Raw genomic sequence first — 21050 nt, 5'->3', positions numbered from 1 at the left:
AATTTTAGTTTGTACTGACTTTACTAGTTTCAGAGGAGCAGCCGTGTTAGTCTGTATTCGCAAAAAGAAAAGGAGGACTTGTGGCACCTTACAGACTAACCAATTTATTTAAATTTGTTAGTCTCTAAGGTGCCACAAGTAATCCTTGACTTTACTAGTGCTTTTTATGTAGCCTGTTGTAAAACTAGGCAAATATCTAGATGAGTTTATGTTCCTCCAGAAGACCTCTGCGTACCCCTGGTTGAGATCCACTGGGCCAGACCCCCTCCCCCAGAAATTCCTGCAGCGAACCTAGCAGCTTGTGGTGACTAGGGGGTGTGACCAAGTGGGATTTATTTCAGAACATTTTGCATGAATACAGTGTGTGCCTCACTTTCCACTAGGTACTGCATGATGGGCTAGGTGGGGGTGGGAGTGGGGTGTTTCTTTGCAGAAGAATCCAGAAATCTAGGTGGGGGCCTGAGCCCAGACAATAGCCTGGTGATCTAACAAGTGAGGACCCTGGCTCTCTGGGCTAGTTTGGCCAGCTGGAGAACAAAGAGCGAGCACAGGAGACTCCCTTGCCTGGAAGGGAAACAAAGGACGGAGGAGGAGCAGGGTGGGTCAGTTAAGTGTGGTCTGCGAGAAGCAAGGTGCTTCTGGACTGGGGCCTGAGACTAAGCCCTGGGCTTCGGTCAGACCCAGACGGACTAGGCTGTAACTTCCTGTTCTGTGCTAACCTTAGGGCTCCCGACGCGGTGCTCCAGACACTTAGGCCTGGTCTACAGTACACGGTTATTTTGGAATTAGCCGGGTTAATTCGAAATAAAACTGATTCCGTCCATACGACCAAACTGTTTTTTTCGATTTAAAGGGCTCTTTAATCCGATTTCTGTACTCAACCTCAGCAAGTGGAGTAGAGCTAAAAACATGAGGGGGAAAGGAGTCCAGGAGAGCTGGCTGTATTTTAAAGAATCCTTATTGAGGTTACAGGGACAAACCATCCTGATGTGTAGAAAGAATAGTAAATATGGCAAGCGACCAGCTTGGCTTCACAGTGAAATCCTTGCTGATCTTAAACACAAAAAAGAAGCTTACAAGAAGTGGAAGATTGGACAAATGAGCAGGGAAGAGTATAAAAATATTGCTCGGGCATGCAGGAGTGAAATCAGGAAGGCCAAATCACACCTGGAGTTGCAGCTAGCAAGAGATGTTAAGAGTAACAAGAAGGGTTTCTTTGGGTATGTTAGCAACAAGAAGAAAGTCAAGGAAAGTGTGGGCCCCTTACTGAATGAGGGAGGTAACCTAGTGTCAGAGGATGTGGAAAAAGCTAATGTACTCAATGCTTTTTTTGCCTCTGTCTTCATGAACAAGGTCAGCTCCCAGACTACTGCACTGAGCAGCACAGCATGGGGAGGAGGTGACCAGCCCTCTGCGAAGAAAGAAGTGGTTCGGGACTATTTAGAAAAGCTGGACGTGCACAAGTCCATGGGGCCGGATGCGTTGCATCTGAGAGTGCTAAAGAAGCTGACGGATGTGATTGCAGAGCCATTGGCCATTATCTTTGAAAACTCATGGCGATCGGGGGAGGTCCCGGACGACTGGAAAAAGGCTAATGTAGTGCCCATCTTTAAAAAAGGGAAGAAGGAGAATCCTAGGAACTACAAGCCAGTCAGCCTCACCTCAGTCCTGGAAAAATCATGATTCCTCAAGGAATCAATTCTGGAGCATTTAGAGGAGAGGAAAGTGATTAGGAACAGTCAGCATGGATTCACCAAGGGCAAGTCATGCCTGACTAATCTAATTGCCTTCTATGACGAGATAACTGGCTCTGTGGATGAGGGGAAAGCGGTGGATGTGTTGTTCCTTGACTTTAGCAAAGCTTTTGACTCTGTCTCCCACAGTATTCTTACCAGTAAGTTAAAGAAGTATGGGCTGGATGAATGGACTGTAAGGTGGACAGAAAGCAGGATAGATTGTCGGGCTCAAAGGGTAGTGATCAATGGCTCCATCTCTAGTTGGCAGCTGGTATCAAGTGGAGTGCCCCAAGGGTTGGTCCTGGGGCCGGTTTTGTTCAATATCTTCATAAATGATCTGGAGGATGGTGTGGATTGCACCCTCATCAAGTTTGCAGATGACACTAAACTGGGAGGAGAGGTATCATAGAATCATAGAATATCAGGGTTGGAAGGGACCTCAGGAGGTCATCTAGTCCAACCCCCGGCTCAAAGCAGGACCAATCCCCAATTAAATCATCCCAGCCAGGGCTTTGTCAAGCCTGACCTTAAAAACTTCTAAGGAGGGAGATTCCACCACCTCCCTAGGTAACGTATTCCAGTGATTCACCACCCTCCTAGGTAGATACGCTGGAGGGTAGGGATAGGATACAGAGGGACCTAGACAAATTAGAGGATTGGGCCAAAAGAAATCTGATGAGGTTCAACAAGGACAAGTGCAGAGTCCTGCACTTAGGACGGAAGAATCCCATGCACCGCTACAGACTAGGGACCGAATGGCTCGGCAGCAGTTCTGCAGAAAAGGACCTAGGGGTTACAGTGGATGAGAAGCTGGATATGAGTCAACAGTGTGCCCTTGTTGCCAAGAAGGCCAATGGCATTTTGGGATGTATAAATAGGGACATTGCCAGCAGATCGAGGGACGTGATCGTTCCCCTCTATTTGACATTGGTGAGGCCTCATCTGGGTTACAGGTACTGTGGACGCAATTCGACATTATTGGCCTCCAGGAGCTATCCCAGAATGCTCCCTTGTGACCACTCTGGACAACACTCTTAACTCTGATGCACTAGCCAGGTAGGCAGTAAAAGCCCTGGGGAACTTCTGAATTTCATTCCCTGTTTGGTCACCATCAGCACAGTCCACCATCACAAGAGACCATGCAGTCCTGGATTCGCAGACAAGCTCCAGCATGGTCCGAATGGGAGGTACTGGATCTCATTGCATGTTGGGGAGACGAATCTGTTATGGCAGAACCACGTTCCAAAAAAAGGAACGCAAACACATACACTAAAGCGTCCAGGGCCATGATAGAAAGAAGCTACTGCAGGGACACAGAACAGTGTCGTACAAAAATCAAGGCGCTCAGGCAAGCATACCAAAAAGCCAGGGAGGCGAACGGGCGCTCTGGGTCACAGCCCCATACAAGCTGCTTCTACCATGAGCGGCATGCAATTATGGGGGATGACGACACCACTGTCCGTGCACACCTGCAAGGGGGGAGTAGCACGGAGCGAGGAGGATGAGTTATTGGAGGACGAAGAGGAGGAGGAAGATGACAGTGCACAGGTGGCAAGTGGGGAATCTGTTCCCCCCACAAGCCAGGAACTATTCTTAACGCTGGACCCAATAGCCTCCCCCACTCCCAAGGCAGGCTCGCTGGAGAAGGCACTTCTGATGAGTGAGCGCCTGATCGGAGCCACGCGGTGGGGGGAAACCCAGCCGTGCTGGGCTGTTCGCGTTTAGTTTAAAGGGCTCATCCCTGCTCAGAGTCTCATCGGAGTCACATGGTGTGTGTGTCATCCCAGAGAGCCTGCAGGCCCTCCTTTGAAATGCCAAACCCACCAGGCATTGCTTGCTATGGGAAAGGGGGCCTGGCAGTTTGAAAGCATTGAAATGAATGTGGAAGAAGCAGAACCCCGCATGCCCCTAGGGCTTACCACGGCTGCCTGCAAGCTGAATTCTGTTGCCTGGCCGTATGAGATGGCTTACTCACACCAAAGTGGCAGGCACTTCAGTATAAGAAGCAAAATGAGACCTTGTACAGAAAGAACATGTGCTGTGTACTATGAATTGCCTGTTTCATTGAGAAACAGTGTCCCCTTTGTTCTCTAAAATGCATCTTTTAAAATACTACCCTCCCTTTTCCTCCTCCTGCAGCAAGTGCAAATGTTTCAACACGGCCCCTATCTACTCCATCCCAGAGGCTGGTCCAGATTAGAAGGTGGAAAAAACGAACTTAGGCACGACATGTTTGCCGAGCTCATGCAGTCCTCCCGAACTGATAGGGCCCAGTTGAATGCGTGGAGGCAAACAATTGCGGAGTCGCGTAAGCGTTACACGAACACGAAGAGAGGAGGGACGCGCGCGATGAGAGTAAGTGCAGGATGCTATGGTCAAGCTCATGGGGGAGCAATGGATCTGTATGGTGGATCTAATGTGGGAAAGGCAGCAAGACCACAGGCTGCCGCTGCAGCCCCTGAATAACTGCCCTCCCTCCCCCCCAAGTTCCATAGCCTCCTCACCCAGACGCCCAAGAACACAGGAGGGAGGCTCCGGGGACCCACACACTCAACCCTAGAGGATTGCACAAGCAGCAGAAAGCTGGCATATCCTAAATTTAGATTTGGTTTCTGGACTTGTCCTTCCCCCCTCCTCCTCCTCCACCCCCCTAACCCAATACCCCCTCCCCCCCGTCTAGCTTCTGATTTCTCTCAGTGTTTTGTGCAACAAATAATAAAGAATGGTTTTTAAACAGTTGTGACTTTATTTCCTTTCATATATATAGGGGGCGGGTAACTTCAAGAGAAATAAACACAACTGTCACACCGTACCCTGGCCAGTCATGAAACTGGCTTTCAATGCTTCTCTGATGCGCAGTGCGCCCTGCTGCGCTCTTCTAATCGCCCTGTTGTCTGGCTGTGCGAAATTGGCCTCCCACCCCGCCATAAACATCTCCCCCTTACTCTCGCAGATATTGTGGAGCACACAAGCAGCAGCAATTACAATTGGAATATTGGTTGTGCTGAGATCTAACCAAGTCAGTAAACTGCGCCAGCGCGCTTTCAAACGTCCAAACGCACATTCTACCACCATTCTGCACTTGCTCAGCCTATAGTTGAACTGCTCCTTACTACTGTCCAGACTGCCTGTGTACGGCTTCATGAGCCATGGCATTACAGGGTGTTAGGATATAGATATTCAGGCCTGTCTGCAAAGGCCTGTACTTTAAGAATTTAGGTGTATTCTTATCACTTGGCTAGTTCTAGAGGTATAGAAGAAAGAAATCACTGTCTGCCGGTGTAAGGGCCTTCTCTTACTGTGACAGATTGAGGCCCTGTTCTTAGGCTAAGGCCTTTGGCTAAGCAGCAGAGGCAGCCATAAGCTAGGAAGCGAACAGTCACATCCTCACATTCCAAACTAGTCACATTGAAATAAGGTGCTATTGGGCTGTTAGGCACTATCAGGACAGGATTGTATTCCTATCACCTCCAGAGAAAGGGAAGTGCCTAGAAAATGTAAAAGGAAACTTAGTTTGATAGCATTCTGTCTGGCAAGAACTCACTTATCAATAGCTGGGATGTGAAATCCTCGCTTCTGTGTTGTCTTGTCATTGTAGTTCCCACTTTCCTATTGTTTGTCTGTATAATCTCTGTCTGGTTCTGTTATTGTTCCTGTCTGTTGTATAATTAATTTTGCTCGGTGTAAACTAATTAAGGTGGTGGGATATAATTGGACAATATGTTAGGATTGGTTAGTTAAATTTCAGGAAAATGATTGGTTAAGGTATAGCTAAGCAGAACTCAAGTTTTACTACATAATCTGTAGTCAATGAGGAAGTAAGTGGGTGTGGGTGGGGGTGGCATGGGCATGTGGGTGAGGGAAATGGGAGCAGGGAATGGGGGTAAGGAAGTTGGAATCATGTTTGGCTAAGGGTAGGAATGGGAACAGGGACACAGGTCTAAGGCTCTGTGGTGTCAGAGCTGGGAAGGAGGACACTAAGGAAGGAAACTGGAATCATGCTTGCTGGAAGTTCACCCCAATAAACATCGAATTGTTTGCACCTTTGGACTTCGGGTATTGTTGCTCTCTGTTCATGCGAGAAGGACCAGGGAAGTAAGTGGGTGAAGGAATAAGCCCCCTAACACAGGGTAGGCTGGGTCCCCGAGGATCACTATAGGCATTTCAACATCCCCAACAGTAATTTTCTGGTCTGGGAAGTAAGTCCCTTCCTGCAGCTGTTCAAACAGACCAGAGTTCCTGAAGATGCGAGCGTCATGCACCTTTCCTGGCCATCCCACGTTGATGTTGGTGAAACCTCCGTTGTGATCCACCAGTGCTTGCAGCACCATGGAAAAGTATCCCTTGCAGTTTATGTACTGGCCGCCCCGGTGTTCTGGGGCCAAGATAGGGATATGCGTTCCGTCTATCGCCCCGCCGCAGTTAGGGAACCCCAGCGCGTTAAAGCCATCCACAATGGTCTGCACATTTCCCAAAGTCACTACCCTTGATAGCAGCTAGTCAATGATTGTGCTGGCTACTAGCAGCCCCCACAGTAGATCTGCCCACTCCAAAGTGATTCCCGACTGACCGGTAGCTGTTGGGCGTTGCAAGCCTCCACAGGGCTTTGGCCACTTGCTTCTCAACCGTGAGGGCTGCTCTCATTTTGGTGTCTTTGTGCTTCAGGGCAGGGGACAGCAAGTCACGAAGTTCCATGAAAGTGGCCCTACGCAGTCGAAAGTTTCGCAGCCACTGGGAATCATCCCATACCTGCAACACTATGCGGTCCCACCAGTCTGTGCTCGTTTCCTGGGCCCAGAATCGACGTTCCACGGCATGAACCTGGCCCAACACCATCATGATCTCCCAATCACCACATGCCGTGCTTCTAGGAACATCAGTGTCCATGTCCTCATCACGATTGTGATCGCGCTGTTGTCGCTTCCTCGCCCGGTTTTGTAGGTACTGCACATACTGCTGGATAACGTGTGAGGTATTTACAATGGTGAAAACTGCAGCGGAGATCTGAGCAGGCTCCATGCTTGCCGCGCTATGGTGCCTGCATGGGTAATCTTGGAAAAAAGTCGCGAAACTTAGGAGAGCAGAGTGGCAGCGGAAGAAGTGCTGTTCTGTTCACGATAGCTGAAAAAGGCGGGAAATGGTTGTCTTCTGTAGCTTTCACGGAGGCGGGAGCCCAGGACAGTCAACATGGAGAAGCTCGGTAGTGTGGCAAGAGCGGGAGAGCAGAATTGGCAGCAGAAGGTGTGCTGCTCGGTTCATGATAGCCGAGCACAGTTGGCAGCGGAAGCAGTCGACGAGGAAGAGAAAGAGCAGATACTTGTAGAGATTCCCCAGAAAGACGAGAGGAAATGCGAGGTGGATTCATAGTACCAGAAGAAAAGCAGTGCACCGTACTGCACCGTCTGGTGAAAGCAGTATGGCATCTGCACGCTAAAAAGGCGGGAAACGATTGTCTGCTGTGGCTTTCATGAAGGGATCCAGAAACACCTGAGAGAATGTTTTTGCTCCATCATGCAAAATGGAGCTTAACCCAGAATTCCAATGGGTGGCGGGGACTGTGGGAACTGTGGGATAGCTACCCAGAGTGCATCGCTCCAACATTCAATGCTAGCCTCAGAAACACACTGCCAAATACACGCACTTTAGTGGGGGGACACAAGACCGAATGTATAAAATTGCTTCCAAAAATTCGAATAGAATAATTTCGAAATAATTTCGTACTGTAGATGTACCCTTAGCAAACCCTTCTGCTTTACAGCACCGGCTGACAGCCTCTCCAGTCTGAAGAAGTCGGGGTTGCATTGCTCCCTCTGGGTGTGCAAGTCTCCCCCAGGGTCCAGTGCAAGGGCACTCACCGAGGGGAGCTCCTGCATGCGGAAGGCTCCGAGGTTTAGCTCAGCAAGAGTGTGCAACCCCCAAGGGCTGATATACTGAAAGGGTCCCAGGGACCATTACAGAGTGGTGGGAGAGCACCAGGCCAGGGAACTGTGATGGGGGTGTGACGAAGTGGGACTGTTCTTAATTTTTCCTCTGAAGAGTGTGGGGGTGCCTCAGTTTCCCCTAGGCAGTTCTTAAGAATCTAGGGAGTGAGGAAAAAGAAAAGGAGTACTTGTGGCACCTTAGAGACTAACCAATTTATTTGAGCATGAGCTTGGTGTATGATCCTTGCAGAGCCCTGGAGGGCAGGTGTGTGCAGGGGTCTGGACACAGAGAATGGCCGACACCCTGTTTCCTGGCAACTGATGGCCTGGGCCCTTCTCACCCTGCAAGGTGAGAGCTAAAGGGTTGGAGAACAAAGGAATCCGGTGACCTCCTTGGCCTGGGAAAGGGACAAAGCCCAGAGGAGGAGGGGCTGGAGAGAGTTTCAGTTTGGGGCTGGCTGGAGACATGGAGTGAAGGGCAGACGTGGTTGTCTGGCTCACTGCCCCACAAAATGGACCCAGCTGAGGGGTCCTGTTCTCTGCACCTACAAGCTCTGTTTTAGACCATGTTCCTGTCATCTAATAAACCTTCTGTTTTACTGGCTGGCTGAGAGTCCTGTCTGACTGCGGAGCTGGGGGGCAGGACCCTCTGGCTTCCCCAGGACCCCACCTGGGCGGACTGGCTGTGGGAAGCGCACGGAGGGGCAGAGGATGCTGAATGCTTCGAGGTCAGACCCAGGAAGGGGGAAGCCGGGTGAGGTGCGTGTCCTGGAGACAGGCTGCTCCCAGAGAGGAGACTGCCCCAGAGTCCTGCCTGGCTTCATGGGAAGCAGTTGCAGAGCATCGTCCAGGGACCCCGAGACAGGGGTACATCCAGCCGAAGTGACAGAGAATGCACCACACACTCAGAGCAGCTGGGGCAGTGGTTAATTATCCCTGCTGGCAAATGGTGACCCCCTATTTCCAGTCTGAATGACTGACTCCAACTTTTCCACAGTATGCATCCGATGGAGTGAGCTGTAGCTCACGAAAGCTTATGTTCAAATAAATTGGTTAGTCTCTAAGGTGCCACAAGTCCTCCTTTTCTTTTGACTCCAACTAGTGAATCGCAGAGCCCTCTGCTACCAAGTCTTCTCCTTCCCCCCCAGGTACAGAGACTGGGCACATCTTCTCTCAATGGCTGCCCTCTCACTCGCCCTGCAAGGCAGCTTCCCCACTCCTCCAACCAGCAAGCCTCTGACGAAACAGCGCTTTCAAACGTGGACCCGCAGTGGACAGTGTTCAAGTGGAGGTCCCACCAATGCTGTTGACAAGGCAATGCAGCATCCCTGCTCCACGCTACATTCCCCCCTTCGGATGCCGCACGGCACGCTGGGCGCCTGCTCGCTTACATTCGTCCGTGACCCCAGGGCCTTTCCGCCGCCCCCATTCTGGACGGGCACCTGCAGCCTTTGCTCCTACCCCAGGGCCTTGTCTGATGGGGTGCAGTGTGGATGTGTTCTAGCCATGCCAAGCTAGAGCATTCCCCATTCCCTCTGGAGGCCTCAGCAAGCTAGCTGCTACCCCACCCCAGTGATTTCAGAGAGCGCTTCCCCAGCAGACCCCAGAGTGCTTCTAAGATGAAGCTCCAGACATCTTGGGACCCTGTCGGTGAGAGTCGCACACATTATTTCGCAGCACCCCTGCTGTGCCAGGACCGTGCAATACACACAGGATGGCATGGCCCCTGCAGGGGGTGAGGAGAAGGAGCTCTCCATTCAGAGGTGCAAGTCCTGCAGGCCCTGCTGACCCATAGGGGGCCCAGCTCCAGCAAAAATGCTGGACATGCAGTGGTGTACTCTGCTGAATGTGCGGTGCAACACGCAAAGCAAGTTACAGAGAAACACCTGCTGAGGAACCAAATACCGGGATCCCCACTGGTGATCTCAGCCCAGGTGTGAAGGGGCTCGGGAGAGTGTGTGTGTGTGGGGGGGTAACTACCGCCATGGTGACGAGCGACTCATTGCTCAGTGAGAGCAAATGCTGCACCACACCAAATGGCTAGTGCCACATCCTCAGGGCATGCTGGGACGCCGGTGAGGCAGCGAGTCTGGCCCACCCCAGGCACTCGGTACTTGAGGGGGATATCTGGACTCCAGGCAGTTGTATCTGAGGCAGGCTAGCACTGGGAAAGGCCAGTGAGAGGATGTGCACACACAGTGGGGAAGCGACTTCCACAGTCATTTTTGACCACAGCCCTTCAACGTACGACCTCAACGCTGCATGGAGAGGCATTCCAATGTATTTCTTAAGGCCAGGGTTTGCTCTCGAAAGGCGGGGAAGTGATTAAAAATTAGAGCAGGAGCAGCCATTGCTGGCTCTACCCTGCTGGCTGCCAGAGTCTGAGGGCTCCCTGCCCTGGATCAGCTGGGGTGAGCCACCGTTTGAATGCGGCTATCCCAAAGAGACACGGGAGCCCAGCAGCCCAGACTGCTCCCCGTTCCAGCTCCCAGGAACGGGCACAATGGGCATTCTCACCTGCCCCCGCACTCAGCACCCTGAGGAGCACGTCACAAGCTGGTGGGAAAGTGCCAGCCTACGGGGGTCACACTCCCCAGCAGCTCAGGACTTGGTAAGCGCACACTGTCCAGTGTCAGCAGTCCCCCTCAGTGGGCTAACCGGCAGAGCCACTCCAGATGATCAGGGGCTCTGCACCCCTCCTCACACCCCTCCAGCAGAGCTGCTCCTGTGCACACTAGCTAAACCAACCAGCCCCGATGGCGACAGGTCTCCAGAGTGCCCACCGCGGGCACACAGGGCTCCTTGGAAGGGAGACCAGCTGGTCATGGTAACTAGCGCTCCTACAATACACCAGGGAAGGCGAGTGCTAGTGAAGGCAGGGCTTCAAATGGACAGGAACAGCTTGCCAAGGGGCCAGAAGATGGGAACCTCAGATGGCAGCTCAAGGGAATCTGGGGAAATGGGTTGGGCTCTGGCCTTTCCCAGGAATGCGGTCTGCCCAGCACACCTACAAGCCCTCCCCTGCCCGAGCAAGCCCAGCAGTCTTGGAGTAGCTTGTGGAGAAGGACCCAGCAAAAGGGTAGAGTGCGAAGGCCCCTAGAGAACCTCCAAAGCCCACACGGGCCGGCACCATGCCCCACCCCGTGCCAGTTATCGCATGCTGGCAGCCTGCAGCGACCTCGCTAGGCCACTTGGGGAGGGCACAGAACACCCAGCAAGGCCCTTATTCACAATTCCAGCAGGGGGCTGTCACAGCCCACCTGTGCCCAGCACCTGGCGAGTCACACCTGCATGAGGGGTCCGCTGGGGACACACAGCTGCCACCACAGCTCTAGGCAACCCCCGGGAAAAGGAGGAGGTTACTTTGCACCTTCCCTCCTCCCTATGAGGTAGGAAGGCCGGATTCCCATGGGGCAAATCTCCCTGCCACCTCAGGTCCTACAGGGCTTTGGTATGGAGAGTTATCCCAGTGATTTACTGTGCTCCTCTAGTGCGAATCCCAGCACGGCCGCACCCATAGTTAAATCACAAGGACCATACTTCACCAGGCACAGAACTGAAGTGCCATCTCAGTGTGTACCCCGCAAAGAAGCCAGTCTGGCTGCTCCATGCACTTGACTACTCTGCTGTTTCCTGTCCAGTACCAGTGGGCCCACACTCTGCGCAGCTGCGGATTTTTGGACATTTGGCAGCCTTAGGGCTTGTCTACACAGGGAGCTATTACTGGAGAGCTAGTCTGCTTTCAATCCACACCCCTCCCTCCTTCCCATATTGTGTGCATGCTGCATTGGGGGTGCAGGGTCAGCGCAGGCGATCTGGGGCTAGATGGCCCCTGGGTCTGACCCAGCATGGCCAGTCCAATGTTCTTAGACACTGGAGCGAGTCACCTCCCAGCAGAGCACCTGGCTCACCTGACTGGATCACGTAGCAACACTCACTGCAGGTGAGGGGCAGCTAAAGGTCCTGCTGCAGAGCATCACGCTGGACCAGCTGCTCCAGGCTCCAATCCAGCTTCCTACACAGCCCACGCAGGTAAGCAGCTCAGGCCCCCTGAAGGCCATCCCTAGGGTATCGGCTGCTACAAGAGGGGCCAGCCAAGAAAAGATCCAGCTCCAAGCTGCAGGGAGTTGGCTCGCTTGGAGACAGGTTGAGCTGCGCTCACACATGGCGCCAAGTGGCAGCTCGAAAAGCAGATTAAGGATTCAGAGACTTGTGCCCACTGGAGCATGTTACATTGGCGAGTGGAAGCGCTTCGTCAAATTTGCTTATCCTACAGCAGACGGCCGTGGAGAGCCGGAGCAGCGAGACAGTCGCACCCCGGGCCCTACCTTTCTTAGGGTCGCTGCCAGGTCTCTCTCCCTCCTTGCTCTCCTGGTTGGCTCGGTCCTTCTGCTTCTTCTTGTTGGTTGCATCCTCCAGCCCCCGGGACGCTCTCCTCTGGCCTGGGGCATTGGTGCTGCTGGACATTTTCAGGCGTTTGGATGAGACAAACGGCCCGCCGGGGTCAGTGATGGAGTCTGGGTCAGGGGTTCGACGCTTTCTTCCTGGCCCAGCTATCTTGGCGACTCTTTGTGGGCAAACTCTCTGGCAAGGAACAAGTGACCTAGGGAGACAAGAGCACACAAGTGAACGGACGTGGCAGTGGGGCTGGGCTGGAGAAGGGCATGGGCAACAGGTTCTGAGTCAGGCTCATGACAGAGGCCCTGTGAACTTAAAGCCCAGCCATGCCTACAGGATGCCAGGGTACTTCCCAGAGCAGCATGCCAGAACGCCGGCATCCCCCCAGCACAGCCGGAGTGCCTGGCCTGGGCCCAAGAACCCAAGAGTTGACTTCCTGCTGACTCAGAGACGCTGAAAAAGTCGCATTCTAGACTAGGCTCTCAAAGCCTCACTACCAATGGAGAGCAGGATCTCCCGTCGACTTTACCCACCCCCAATGGCGGGCGGGGCACCCTCCTAGCCGATTTTACCCACCCCCAACGGGGAGGCGCCCTCCCAGCCAACTTTATTCACCCCCAGCCCAGGGGCAGCAAAACGTATGAACTGCTGAAAACCTAACAAAGGTGGGGGATTTACCTTCCCCCAAAGCGGCAGGGCTGACTGGGCTGGGCAGAGCCAGACTCACAAAGTGATGCAGACAGAACCCAACCAAGCTAACGGGTGGCAGTGATGCCTGCCCCAGTGGAATCCAAGCTGGCTGGCCAGAGGATGGCTTATCTTCACCCAGGGCTCGGATGTACAAAACGCCCCATGCTCTTCAGACCCTGAGTAACAAAGTCTAACCAGTTGCTTGATGCCAGAGAACATGGGCCTGTCAGTGCTCCTGAGAGGAGCTAGCAGGGCCTGATGCACAGGTGTGCCAAGTCCGTAAAGCCTGGGGAGCATGCATAACGCTGTCTGGCCCCTCATGGGAACAGTGGTCCCCAGAGAAGCCTGCCAGAGCACTGGCTACGCGTGGAGATGTCTCCAGAGGTGAGGGGTGTGAGCAACAGGGGCACTACTTCAGCACACCCATCGGAGCTTAGTGGGGCCGCCTGGCACATGGCCATGGTGGCAGGAGAGCACAGTTTCAGGAGTGGCCATTTAAGTAAACTGGATCCACAAGTACTGGGGGCTGAAGCCTGAAAACAGTGAAGGAAGGAAAGAATCGCTCTGCTCCTGGGACAGCCCAGTGGAACGGATGGAAGCCGCTCGCTCCAGCAAGAGCCAGTCTCTTTTGCCCCTTCTGCAGCCCATGCGCAGAGAGCCTGCCCTCGCCAGGCACACCCTGCTCAGTTACACCAGTGAGCAGCGACTGGGTGCGGTGACGAGACCCCTCGGCCAGGACAGGCAGTGAGGTGTCCTCTGGGCCATGTATCCATCCCGCTCCAGCAGGAGACTCCCTGCCCACACTCTGGTCTTGGCTGAGGTCACCCTGGCTCTCTGGGCTCTGGCTGCCAGACCCTGGTTTCACTTTCACTCTCCAGCACTGAGCTTGGCTGTCCCTGATAACAGGCCCACTCCAGGGACAGGCTGTCTGGAGCAGCTGGGGACCGACCTGTGGCATGTTCAGCGCCAGTCCCTGGGGGCGGGAAGGGGGAGAGCAGCAGCCCAAGAGAACAGCTGACAGTGTGAGTCGGGTAGCAAGCTGCTGGTCACTCCTGGCAGGCCTGCACATGTACACAGGGAGCCCAGTCTTGGAGGTAAAGTCAAAAAGGCTGCAGGCTTCCTGCTGCCTAGCTAGTGACTGGAGCACTCGTGCTCTAGAGATGCCTAAGCCAGCAAGTGCGGACTCCACATGACACCTCTGCACGTTGCAGACACTCTAACCCAAGGACGGCCCAGATCATCACGCTGATGAACTGAGCGCCAGCAATCAAACCTCCACCAAGCCCTCAGAGCAACCAGCGCTGAGTCCCCCCCCCAGCACAGGCGGGTCATACTTAGGCCCTTCAGAAGCCCTGACACAGGTAGAGGAAGGGAATGCAGAACTGGGCACAGCAGCTAACGGTGGAGAGCGGAGTGAGGTGCACTGCCAGGTCGAGCGAGGGATCGTTGCTGGTCCATGCCCAAGCCACTCCCAGCCAGAAGCTACTGCCTCCCGGCAGTGCCTGCCCAGGTCACTTTAACACTCTAAGCCGGCTGCACGAGAGGGAGTTTTCATGCGGTTCCAGCAGGCAGGAATGCTGGGAGCCCTGCTCTAGGCAGGCCACTGGCTGCCACTGCAACCCCACGGCAGCTAGAGCCACGCTGAACAAGGTCCATCTACACTACAGCGCCTAGCACCAGGCTCAGCAATGGTGGCAAGGGTTTTTGGCAGTTTTCCTAGTGTGGCCAAGGCCTGTATGTGAAAAATCCAGGAGGAGCAGGACTGGGCTCCAGCCAAGTGGCCAGTCAGTTGTATTCCCGTCCTGCAGGGGAGATGGCCACCCCCACCCGGGAGCTTCCACAGCAGCTCATGAGGGACGAGGAAGGAAAGCACAGCAATGCCCATACCCCCACCCCCATGTGAGGACTGGCAGTTGCACCCCAGCATTTGTCTAAGCAGTGCAGCCGGGTTTGGCAGTTTATTCTGTGCACGTTCAATAGTGCGTAAGTCACCAAGACACCCCTTCAGCCTGCAAGGAGTTACACCTGGCCTGCTCGTTTGGACCAAGTCTGTGGGGAGGGCAGTGCAATACCCTGCTCCTTGCCTGCCTCTCACACTTGCTCAGCATGTTCACTTTGCTGCCTGCCTGGAAGACCCATGGACAATGGAACATGCACCTTTGGGGTCTAGTCTGCTCCAGAGAGCCTGGGCCTACTCCTAGCTTCTAGGACCCTTTTCAGACACATCCTGGAGCGACGCCAGCCCCTTTTGCTCCATTTCTGCACACTGGCATTTATGGACCATAGGGATAAGTGCCTTAGACACACCTATGAGGTAGGAAGATCAGACTGGAATTGCCTCCTAGAAGTAGCTGAAAGCCCCATATCCAAGTCCCTTCAAGCTGGACCCAAGAAAGCCCTGGAGAATGAGCTGTAGGGAGCACCAGGCGGCACCAGGGAAGGACTAGGCAAGCCAACAGGTCTTTTCTATGTTTCCGCCACCAGAACTCCATCCCCCCGCCTGCTGACACAGGCTCCCCCAGGTTACAGCAGGCCCCACACACCTTGGGGACACAGGACAGAAGCTGCCCAAAGCTTGCTTTTCAGTTGACTGCAGCTGACAGAACTCTCCAACTAAAATCCTTCTAGGCCCTGCACTGCTTCGGACTTGTTCAGCCCCATGCATAGGTGCCATTCTAGTCTGACTGCTCTGATCTACTGCACTTTGTACTCTTCATTCCTTGCCCCACTGGGGATCAGACAGCCTACCCTGCACATGTCCTATCAACTTCACTCTCCACCTCCTGCCTGCTCCTCGGAGGTCTTTATTTGGAAGTCCCGAGAAGGATCCTCCTCCCACATGCACTACTGGGTTGTCCGCGCTACCCCCTGTGCCCCCAGGAGCCTTGCCAGCCACCTCAGGACCACACGCAATGCCACTGACGGGCGACCGCGGGGACCAAGGCTCCAGGCATGCAGCAAGTCCACCCTAGTCTCACAAGAGCAGCACTGGAACCTCTGGCAGCCCACACCGCCTGCTCCCTGGTCTTTGGTTCAGATGCAGAACAGGCTCCAAGGTGGACAAAAGCAGCAGGGAAGCAACTGTGTCCCCAGCAAATGGGCCAGCACCAGCCCCAGGCCCTGCCTAGGCCCCCCCGACAGCCCCGTGAACAGGGTGGCGGGGCCCAGCGCAATGGCTGCCAGGGACTGGAGACAGGTACAGAAGCAGCCCACAGGGGGATGGGGAGGGGAGCCCTTGGGGGACAACACAACCTCCCTCGGGGCAGCCCCCCCGACCCGTGCCAGCTCCTCCCCCCGACCCAGGCCAGCTCCCACCAGCACTCACCGCCCCCCATCTCCCCCAGAGACCAATCTCCCTGTCCCCCCGACACGGGTCAGCTCCCCCCCAGGACTTACCGCCCCCATCTCCCCCAGAGACCAATCTCCCTGCCCCCGCACCAGTCCCCCCAACCTGGGTCAGCTCCCCCCAGCACTCCCCACCCCCCCACCAGTCCCCCCGCCCACCGGGCCAGCCGCCCCCACACTCCCCGCCCACCAGACCAGCCCCCCCAATGCTCCCCGCCCCCCCAGCGCTCCCAGAGCCTCCAGACCAGCCCCCCCCAGCGCTCCCCGCCCCCATCTCTCCCCGAGACCAGTTCTCCCTACCCCCGCACCAGTCCCCCCAACCCGGGCCAGCCCCCCCCGCCCCCCGAGACCAGCCCCCCCAGCGCTCCCCGCCCCCCCACCAGTCCCCCCGACCCGGGCCAGCCGCCCCCACACTCCCCGCCCACCAGACCAGCCGCCCCCACACTCCCCGCCCACCCCAGCGCTCCCCGCCCCCCATCTCCCCCCGAGACCAGTTCTCCCTGCCCCCCCACCAGTCCCTCCGACCCGGGCCAGCCCCCCCCAGCACTCCCCGCCCCCCAGAGCATCCCCCGCAGCGCTCCCCGCCCCCCATCTCCCCCCGAGACCAGTTCTCCCTGCCCCCCCACCAGTCCCTCCGACCCGGGCCAGCCGCCCCCACACTCCCCGCCCCCCAGAGCATCCCCCGCAGCGCTCCCCGCCCCCCATCTCCCCCCGAGACCAGTCTCCCTGCCCCCCCACCTGTCCCCCCGACCCGGGCCAGCCGCCCCCACACTCCCCGCCCCCCCAGACCAGCCCCCCCAATGCTCCCCGGCCCCACCAGCACTCACCGCCCCCCATCTCCCCCAGAGACCAGTTCTCCCTGCCCCCGCACCAGTCCCCCCAACCCGGGCCAGCCCCCCCCGCCCCCCCAGACCAGCCCCCCCAGCGCTCCCCGCCCCCCCAGACCAGCCCCCCCCCGGCGCTCACCCCCCGGCCCCACCAGCGCTCCCCGCCCCCCATCTCCCCCTGAGACCAGTCTCCCTGCCCCCCCACCTGTCCCCCCGACCCGGGCCAGCCGCCCCCACACTCCCCGCCCCCCCAGACCAGCCCCCCCAATGCTCCCCGGCCCCACCAGCACTCACCGCCCCCCATCTCCCCCAGAGACCAGTTCTCCCTGCCCCCGCACCAGTCCCCCCGACCCGGGCCAGCCCCCCCAGACCAGCCCCCCCAACCCGGGCCAGCCCCCCCCCGCCCCCCCAGACCAGCCCCCCCAGCGCTCCCCGCCCCCCCAGACCAGCCCCCCCCCGGCGCTCACCCCCCGGCCCCACCAGCGCTCCCCGCCCCCCATCTCCCCCCGAGACCAGTCTCCCTGCCCCCCCACCTGTCCCCCCGACCCGGGCCAGCCCCCCCAGACCAGCCCCCCCGACCCGGGCCAGCCTCCCCCGCCCCCCCAGACCAGCCCCCCCCGGCGCTCACCCCCCGGCCCGGCGGCTCCGCGGTTTGTTTTGGTTCGAGCCGAAGTTCCGCGCGGGCGGACTCAGCAGGCGACAGGCCCGAGCCCGTGACGCATTTCCGGAAGCCGGGTCCCGGCTCCACGTGACAGGGGAGCGGGGTGAGAGGACGACAGCGGGGCCGGCCCCGGAAGTGACGCCCTGGTAACGCTGTTCGTGTGACATCATGACGGTGACAGCGCCGACCCCATGACGACAGCAACGGTGATGCCATGGCGACGGGGCCACGCGGGCCCGGGACCCAACCGCGGGCTGGCTCGGGGCGGGGGCGGGGCCCGGGGGGCGCCCGGGGGGACCCGCCGCGCTCGCTCTGAGCTCCTGGGAGCCCGGCCCCCCCGCAGCCCCCCCCCGGCCCGGCCCCCCCCGGCCCCCTCGCAACCCCCGCAGCCCCCCACAGCCCCCCCGCAGCCCCCCCCCGGCCCGGCCCCCCGCAGCCCCCCCCGGCCCCCCACAGCCCCCCCGGCCCGGCCCCCCCCGGCCCCCTCGCAACCCCCGCAGCCCCCCCCCGGCCCGGCCCCCCGCAGCCCCCGGCCCCCCCGCAGCCCCCCCCGGCCCCCTCGCAACCCCCGCAGCCCCCCCCCGGCCCGGCCCCCCCGCGGCCCCCCGCCCGGCCCGGCCCCCCCGCGGCCCCCCCCGGCCCCCTCGCAACCCCCGGCCCCCCCGCGGCCCCCTCGCAACCCCCGCAGCCCCCCGCCCGGCCCGGCCCCCCCGCGGCCCCCCCCGGCCCCCCCGCGGCCCCCCCCGGCCCCCTCGCAACCCCCGGCCCCCCCGCAGCCCCCCCCCGGCCCCCTCGCAACCCCCGCAGCCCCCCGCCCGGCCCGGCCCCCCCGCGGCCCCCCCCGGCCCCCTCGCAACCCCCGGCCCCCCCGCAGCCCCCCCCCGGCCCGGCCCCCCATAGCCCCCGGCCCCCTCGCAGCCCCCCCCGGCCCGGCCCCCCCGCAACCCCCGGCCGCCCCCGCGGCCCCACCCTGACCCGGCCCCCGCAGCCCCCGACCGGCCCGGCCCCCCACAGCCCCCCCCCCGGCCCGGCCCCCCCACAGCCCCCGGCCGCCCCCGCAGCCCCCCCCCGGCCCGGCCCCCCACAGCCCCCGGCCCCCCCGCAGCCCCCCCCGGCCCGGCCCCCGCAGCCCCCGGCCGCCCCCGCCCGGCTCCCGCGCCCCGGGTTTCCGAGCCGTCGTGGCGCGCTGCGGCGCAGGGGGCAGGTAAGTCTTATGAGCCATGTGCGTGCCTCAGTTTCCCTGGGCACTTTGTGCAGCTCCGCGCTGCATCCCCGCGGCGGCGCCTGGCGGAGGTGGAAGGAGGCCCCGCCAGCCGGGACAGCCAATGCCCTGCAGGGCGCAGGGGGACAGGACCAGCCGGGGTGGAGCGGGACCCCCAGAGACCGAGGGAAGGCAGGGCACAGCAGGGCTGGGCGGGGCAGCTTGGGCCTTGGCTGGGGGTCGCAGGTGACCCCCTGAGCGCTCCTGGCTGCGGCCCGCTGCCCTGCTCCAGGCAAGGGGAGAGCCCCTCGCGGCAGGCCGCTGGCCGGGAGACGCTGGCGGGAGGCCTGGGAGAAGCAGGGGGGGCTGGCACCTGCGGGCTCGGGGCTATGGGGCCTGGCCTCGTGGAAGGGTGGGGCTGGAGGGTCCAGCAGGCTGCAGGGCAGCGGGTTGAAGGCCAGGGCACTGCACACAGCCCATGACTCCACGACACACGGCCCCAGGGAATGGCTCCCTCAGAACCACCCGATGGGCCTGAAGCTGCAGCAAGAGGCGCAAAAGGCTAGCGTGACCAGACAGCAAGTGTGAAAAATTGGGACAGGGGGGCAATAGGAGCCTATATGAGGAAAAGACCCAAAATCGGGACTGTCCCTATAAAATCCGGACATCTGGTCACCCTACAAAAGTCCCACCCTGCCAAAGGGGCAAGACTCCTTCCTGAGCCCAGCTGGGGTCGTGCCCTGCGGCTCGAGGGCAATGGGCGGCACAGGAACTCCAGCTTGTGTTCCTGGCTGGGTATGCTGCTCCTTGCCCTGTGCCCCCGGCCCAGCGCCAGCCACTCGAGCGCAGCAGGACGGTCTGGGAGCAGCCGGGGAGGCGGAGGCTGCAGATGAAGGGTCTCTGGGCACTTACAGCTCAGGCCCCAGAGTGGTCCCAGCTGGGAGCAGGGGGCTGCCATTGTCAGCCAGAGCACTGAACCCCCAACACGGGGGCAGGCAGCAAAGAGCCCAGGTCACCCACCGCCTCCTGAAGGGCAGGCCCAGCTCATTTCCTGTAGTACCCAGGGCCATAGGCTGGGGCCCTGCCGGGCGTGCGGCACGCTCGGCCCCCTGGCCCTGCCGGGCGCTGTTCACAGCTCAGACCCGCTCCCACAGCGTTGTTACTGCAGGCTGGATGCTGCCAAGGTGCCATGCCCCAAAGTCAGGGGAGACAAAGGAACCCAGTCAAGGGCCACGGTGTCACCGATGTGCCACCCCGAATGTGCTAATGCGACTCCGATGGGACCAGAGTGGTTAACCACGGCCTGACCCCAATTACTCGTGGCAAAGAAGAGCAGAGGGTTAACCGCTGACCGTGGGTTTGGCAAATGTTATACTTGCTCCCGGGGCAGGTCCCTGCCAGCTGAGGAAGCAGGGGGCAATTCCTGCCAGCCAGGGAAACGACTTGGAAATGTCAAGTTGCCATAAAGTGCTGGTGTGTTGTGCTGGGGTGATCCAGGCACATCATCCCATTGCGGGGGGCCTGGTAATCCCAAGAGCCTAAAGCACGGGGAAAGGAAAGGGCTCCATTAATGGAACTGGAGTCACACGTTCAGCAAGCGTCCATCCAAGAAGCTGCAATACCTGTGGGATGGGGAAGGGGTCTCAGCCACCCGCCAAGCTCGCAGCGGGGGAGGTGTGCGTGGCAAAGCAGTGGGCAAGAGGGTGAGTGCATCCCTTAGCCGACTTCCCCAGGCTCTGCACGAACCCACTAGTGCAGAGCAGGGCTGCCAGAATGACACCAGGGTGGAGAACCTGCCTCAGGAGTGGAGACTCAAAGAGCTCGGCTTGTTTAGCCTGACCAAACGCAGGTGAGGGGAGAGCTGCTCGCTGTCCAGCAATCCATGCGAGGGATAACACCAGGCAGGGAGAGGAGTTATTGCAGTTGAGCGAAAGTCTCTACTGGAAATTAGGAGAGGGTTTCTAGCTATCAGAGGAGTGACGTTCTGGAGCAGCCCCGGAGGGGTGCAGTGGGGGCAGAAAACCTAACTGGCTTCGAGCCTGAGCTTGAGAAGTGTCTGGAGGGGCATGGTGTGATGGGGCTGCCTATGATGGCAGGGAGCCGCTCTGCGACTGCTAGCAGGAAATATCCCAACGCCCGGAGATGGGACACGAGCTGGGGAGGGCTCTGGGTTACTGCAGACAGTTCTCTCCCAGGTGGCTGGCTGCTGGGTCTTGCCCATGTGCTCAGGGTCTAACCAATCGCCAGGTCTGGGGTCAGGAAGGAACTTTC

The 21050-nt window shown here is 58.7% G+C and overlaps 1 protein-coding gene across 1 annotated transcript in view; it reads right to left on the bottom strand.

Moving 5' to 3' along the window:
- Nucleotides 1-17748, bottom strand: part of USP19 (ubiquitin specific peptidase 19) — a 38234-nt gene extending 20486 nt beyond the window's left edge. Inside the window, 2 exon segments of the mRNA XM_073350848.1 lie at nt 11986-12260; nt 17546-17748. Coding sequence (XP_073206949.1) covers nt 11986-12260; nt 17546-17748 — 478 coding nt within the window.
- Nucleotides 17749-21050: the final 3302 nt, after the last annotated feature.

The sequence above is a fragment of the Lepidochelys kempii genome, chromosome 7 (genome assembly GCF_965140265.1).
Source record: "Lepidochelys kempii isolate rLepKem1 chromosome 7, rLepKem1.hap2, whole genome shotgun sequence".
Lineage (NCBI taxonomy): Eukaryota > Metazoa > Chordata > Testudines > Cheloniidae > Lepidochelys > Lepidochelys kempii.
The sequence above is the reverse complement of the archived record's forward strand: the minus strand, read 5'-3'. Positions and strand labels throughout refer to the sequence as shown.